The 5,999-nt window shown below is 38.2% G+C and overlaps 1 protein-coding gene across 1 annotated transcript; it reads left to right on the top strand.

Annotated features, from left to right (window-relative positions):
* Positions 1–2,043: 2,043 nt before the first annotated feature.
* LOC138191705 (nuclear factor 7, brain-like) lies at positions 2,044–4,713 on the top strand. The gene has a single exon (XM_069138644.1). The coding sequence runs from the start codon at positions 2,174–2,176 to the stop codon at positions 3,599–3,601; it is 1,428 nt and encodes a 475-aa protein (XP_068994745.1). The 5' UTR covers positions 2,044–2,173; the 3' UTR covers positions 3,602–4,713.
* Positions 4,714–5,999: the final 1,286 nt, after the last annotated feature.

Genomic DNA, 5,999 nt, shown 5'->3' with positions numbered 1-5,999 from the left:
TTATATATTAACAGGGTCTGATTCGCTACAACCCATAAAAATGGTTAATACAGCATTTAGTGTTGAAAGATTTTGCTAAATATTTGAGGACAAATTCACGTAGACATTTTGTTTTGTGGGAAGTTTTGATCATATCCAGTAATTTACACTATTTTGAAAAATGACAAAAGCAGAAAATATGAAGAAGAACATGTATTTATGTGTTTATTATGATGCATCAGTGAGTGTTGAAGTCTAACAGGCAGCTGCAGGATGACAAAAGACGTCAGGCAAAGTCCAAAGATCAGACAGAGTTATTATAATCAACAATAAGAAGTAGAGAATTATGAGATATTTGATCAGGCTGTTTTTGATCAGTTTTAAACATTATGTGTGTAATTTAGAAAAAGGTTGTGTATGTTACTAGAAAATTAAAATAGAAGTGAATTGACATTGAAATGCTTCTAAGTCTGTTTCAAACTGAGATGTTGAAATACAAAATAATCACATCCTCACAAGAACAATTAAAACATGTTCTTTAATATCATACAGAACATTTTTAAAGGTAAACGTTTGGTTTAGATCTTCAAACAGTTTCTCTGTCTGTGACAAAGTACATGAACCACTCTCATAGAGTAAACATGAGACTTCAGGGGGATAAACATTATATGTTCATCTGACTGTCTGAGAATTCATTTCTCACGCTGGTCAGATCATCAGAGGGAAACAAGGCTGTTCAGTTTGTGTTGGAGTCTTCAGGCCACATCTTGTTCTGTAGGAAGGTAATAAAAGTTGATATCAGATAGTTTGCTGTCAATGATTGACCAATGAAGGATGTAGATGAAACACATGTTCTTAGCAGCTCACAATTATGTGTTGTACAATACAATATTTGTATATAGTTCTGTCCCTCAACTGAGACAAAAAACAAAACAAAGTTAATTTAATAACTTTTGTTTGATGACATTTGTCTTTGTTATTCACTGTAAAAGTTTGATCTTTGATAGAGTAATGTGGGTTTCTCAACCTTAAATTAAATGGATTTATGTTATAATAACAGAGAAATATGCTGGGGTATATTTTTCCTTTTATATAAATGCATGCACAATATTTGTATACTTAAATAAACAATGCAGAGACAGTTATTTATTAATACCGTGGTTAGTATACGCTGCTCACACAACGACACTGACACCTGCTGGCTGGTTACTGACACTGCTGCTTAATACTGTGATGAATAACACTGGACCTCCATTTGACTTTTACTAAAACAGATCTTCCTTCTCCTAAAAACACAAAGAACACATTCAGAACATATAAAACTCCTTCTGTACTTACATTTGATCAAAACATGACTTATTCAATAAGCTGTGCACCACTTATTGTGCCACATGTAGCTGAAGTTTGAGTGAATCCCAACATTTAATCAAAGTGTAAATGAACACGTTCATGCTGACATGTCAGCACAACATGTTTCCTGTTACTGCTGCTGAAGATCAAATGTAGTAAAACTGGTTCCCTGTGAGCTTTGAGCAGCGTGTTGAAATGTTCACTGTTCACTGGAGGACTAAAGAACAAACCTCCACTTTGTTAGAGTTGGAAGTGATTTTAAGAACTGTCACCATTTAATGTTTTATTACGTTAAAAAGAAAGAAAATACATGAATATATTAAGATGTGAGCATTTCATTCTGTTTGCCAACTTTACAACAAGAAGTTGTTCTGTCCTCAAGGAAAAGTCCAAAATGTCCCTCTGGAAGACGTCCTGACACCATCTGCTGGAGACACTTTACATTGCAGCTTTTCTGACTGCAGAAACAGGAAACATGTTAGCACAACCTGTTATTATTCTTTCTTTCTTTTTAACGTAATAAAACATTAAATTCTTACAGTTCTTAAAATCACTTTAAACTTTGTTTGTTCTTTAGTCCTCCAGTGAACAGGGAACATTTCAACACGCTGCTCAAAGCTCACAGGGAACCTGTTTTACTACATTTTATCTTCAACAGCAAATAGTTTAACACATGACGAGGTGAGAGACAATGAAAGTAGATTTTGACATTGTTGAAGAGAGCCGAGACGCCATTACAGGGTGTGAGATCTCTGCTGAACAACATTTATTTGGAGGAATTTAAGTGGAAAGTTGAAGAAACTGTAACTTGGTGAGTCCTGCTTTTAAAAGACTTCAATTACAAATGGCTGAGAGAGCTCTTTTAGAAAGTTTGCTGAGCTGCCATGTGTGTTCAGAGACTTTCAGAGATCCTGTGTCTCTGAGCTGCAGCCACAACTTCTGTTCAAGCTGCCTAAAGAAATTCTGGGAACAAGCTGGAAACAAAAACTGTCCAATTTGTAAAAGAAAATCTTCTAAAGATCCTGGAGTGAATTTTACACTGAAGGAACTGGCTGACTCCTTTGCTGAGAGACAGAGGACCAGTTCACCTGAGATGGCAAAAGAAAAGGAGAAAGAGAAGGAGGAGGTGCTGTGTGATAAACATCCAGAAATCCCTTCCTTGTTCTGTGAGGACGAGCAGAGAGCTGTGTGTCCTGTCTGTGAGTTTTCTCTCCATCAGACTCACAAAGTGGTTCCTGTAGAACAAGCAGTCAGTGATCTGAAGGAGCAGCTGAAATCTGACTTAAAGTCTCTGCAGGACAAGAAGGACAAATACAAACAAGTGGAGGAAACATACAATGAAATGAGTGAACACTCCAAGAAGCAGCTGTTGTCCACAGAGAGGCAGATCAGAGCAGAGTTCAACAAGATCCACCAGTTCCTGAAAGAGGAAGAGGAGTCCAGACTGGCAGCTCTGAGGGAGGAAGAGGAGCAGAAGGGGAAGACTATCAGCAGAGAGATGAAGAGGATTCAGGAGCAGATCTCCTCTCTGTCAGACAGTATCTGTGCTGTTGAAGAAGACCTGCAGAAACACAACGTGCCGTTCCTCAGCAGTTATAAAGCCACTCAGACCAGAGCCAGAGCCCAGAGCTCACTGTCAGATCCACAGCTGGTCTCAGGAGCGCTGATAGATGTGGCCAAACACCTGGGCAACCTGTCCTTCAGAGTCTGGGAGAAGATGAAGGAGAAGGTCCACTTCAGTCCTGTCATTCTGGACCCAAACACTGCAAGCCGATGGCTCCATCTGTCTGATGATCTGACCAGTGTGAGAGATGGAGACGCAAAGCAGCAGCTTCCTGACAATCCAGAGAGAAACACCAATTATGCCACTGTTCTGGGCTCTGAGGGTTTCAGCTCAGGGAAACACAGCTGGGAGGTGGAGGTGGGAGACCATCCTAACTGGACTATAGGTTTAGTTAAAGAGTCAGTTGACAGGAAGGGAGCGTGTTGTTATTCACCAAAATATGGAGTCTGGTGTTTATTGCATCACAGTGGACAATACACTGATGTTGTTGGTGAGACTGTCAGAGTGAAGAAGAGTCTCCAGAGGATCAGAGTCCAGCTGGACTATGACATGGGGGAGGTGTCCTTCTACAACCCTGAAGACATGACTCACATCTGCACTCACAGAGACACTTTCACTGAGAAACTCTTCCCATTATTCAATATTGGAAAAGCTGGTGATGCCAAAACTTCTGATATCAAAGTCTGTCAGAGTGATTCAGGGAAGTGATTTAGTTGTTTGTGTGGTGATGATTTGTTTGGGGGGAAGATATCTTTGAATCTTAAACTTTTCTAGTTTGTTCTTTTTTACGTGAGAAAATGTAGAAATCATTGTTAAAGAAGAAATATGACTTTAATTACATTCCTTTGTTATTTTATGTTCTACAAAACATGAAATATCACTGAATAAGATGTTAAAACATAAATGTGGTTCTTTAATTCTCCAAGAATGAAGATCAAGTTTGAACAAAATGGTTTCTAACCAGGTTTTAATGTTAAACAATATGAGCACAGAAAAGTTTCATCTTACCTGGTTTTGTTTTTGACACTTAACATTTACTTTTGAAAGTTTATTTTTTCCAAATTAGAATAAATCAGTTCATTACTTTACTTGTTTTAATAAAAGCTCATGTTTAATGTGCAGAACGGACCAAACAGTGGACGTTCATGTAATAACTCACCTGTTGTGTGTTTAAAATGTGCATCAGTGCAGATTACTGTTGACTGTCTGATATATTTTATACATTCATTCATTTTTATTCAGACAAACTAAATCTCCTTCTTTATTTTTGTTTCTTGGACTGTTTGAAAAGTTTGTAGAAACTGTTTGATAATGTTCAACACAAATTATATTCCTGTTCAAGCTTCAGAACAAACTGAGATTTATAAGAAAACTGCAGATTGTTTTGATTAAAGCTGCAACTAAAGACTATTTCTAATAAACCTGTTTATCATTTTAGTCCATAAATGACCATAAAATAATAAACGTGTCAGACAAAGACAGCGAAGGTTCACATTGGAGCAAATGTTCTTGATGAATGATGAACTTTTCCTTCAGTCTTTGTATTGAGTGTATTTTAGTGGCTGCAGTGAATACTTTATTTCATAGTTCCTGAACATTCAGCTGCTGTTTGTTCTGGTGTGTTTATGGAAACTCTCACTTCATTTGTCAGATGTGAAACATCATCACATTCAGGATTTCCTCTTGTTAACTGTGGATTTCCTTGAAGCTGCATTCAGAACTTCAGTTCTTTACCTGATGAGTAAATATGATCAAACTGTCAGAAATGTGAGTTCATCTATGTTCTGGTTTATTTCTGTCAATAAAAAAGATCAAAACCACGCTGCAGTTTTATGTCTTTAAACACAGAGACCTTGAAGTTTCTATTGAAACTGTCATTTTATTGATAACACCTTAACACATTGTCTTGAAGTTAGAGAAACACGTGTAGCACGTAAGAGAACAGAGCAATAATCCCAAGAATCAGAGAACTAGAGGACTCGTATTATTATACAGAAGAAACCCAAAGTGACCGAAAGAGACAAAGGGAAAGTAGAAAGAGACAACTGCAGAGAAATGATTGAATAAGGTTGGAGACAGAGGGAGGGGAAAAGAGGGAGAGACACCCTACGAAGAGAAGCCAACTCAGTGTTGTCAGTGCAACTCAGTCACTGGAGAAAGAAGATGGCAGAAGTTCAGAGTGAACACAGCGGCTCCAGTTGATCTCAGTGACGCTTCATCTGACTAAACAGCTGACAGGAAGGCAGCAGAGCTCTCACTGACCTCAAGAGATGAGAGGAGGACAGATCAAGTAGTTTATATGTAGGGCTGCACAGTTGTTTACTTTCATTCATGATTTCAGCTTCTATAAATCCTCCAGTCATGATTTATCAGACACATTGGTGCCATTTTAGTGATAATTGTGCCGCCCTGATCAATAATGTGACTGGAAGCTGGTTCTTGTTCTACAGTGATAAACTGCTGTTGTCTCTGACTGGATCGTCTGTTTGATCCGACACTAAAGTCAACTTATTGTGCAGCTCCATGAGAAGCATCAGTCTGCCGTCCATCTGTGTTTTACTTTGTGTGACAGCGCCCCCTGCTGGAGATCATTCACTCTCTGAACTGCCTCTAATCAGCCTGTTGGACTCCAGTGCTGTTCCTCAAAGTGACATGCAGGCTCAGTGGAGCAGCCGTCACTCTTGGTGCTGATGGTCAACGAGTGCTCCTCATATTCTCTCAGCTGTGTACAAAAGGCAGCTATTCTGCACTGACAACACAGAGCCCCATAAAAAAAGCATGCAAAATCATTATCATCATCACTGTCAACTTCCTCATGGTCATCCTCAGTGCCACAGTCAGTCATATAATAATCCTTTTCATTATAATCCTCTTCATTATATCTTGTCGACACAAAAATAGTTATATGCACCTAAAAAGCTGAGAAAATAGAGAAAGGTGGAATATACCAGCATTCAGTAGAAAATGAGAAGCCAAATAAAAAGGAAAACACCAAAAAACAAGTGTCCTGTTTAATGTTATGTGAAGAAAATGCTGCTAGTTAGTTGCAGTTGTGTAATACTGTGAACTCCCTCATTTTAAATATGTGAATCTTATCATACAGATT

Source organism: Embiotoca jacksoni, unplaced genomic scaffold, assembly GCF_022577435.1.
Source record: "Embiotoca jacksoni isolate LCO1_2020_lvr unplaced genomic scaffold, fEmbJac1.0.p SCAF_8, whole genome shotgun sequence".
Classification (NCBI taxonomy): domain Eukaryota; kingdom Metazoa; phylum Chordata; class Actinopteri; family Embiotocidae; genus Embiotoca; species Embiotoca jacksoni.
This window is presented reverse-complemented; position numbering and strand designations above follow the sequence as displayed.

Excerpts from the sequence above, each read along its gene's own strand:
- LOC138191705 (XM_069138644.1), top strand. The coding sequence starts at position 2,174 with ATGGCTGAGAGAGCTCTTTTAGAAAGTTTGCTGAGCTGCCATGTGTGT.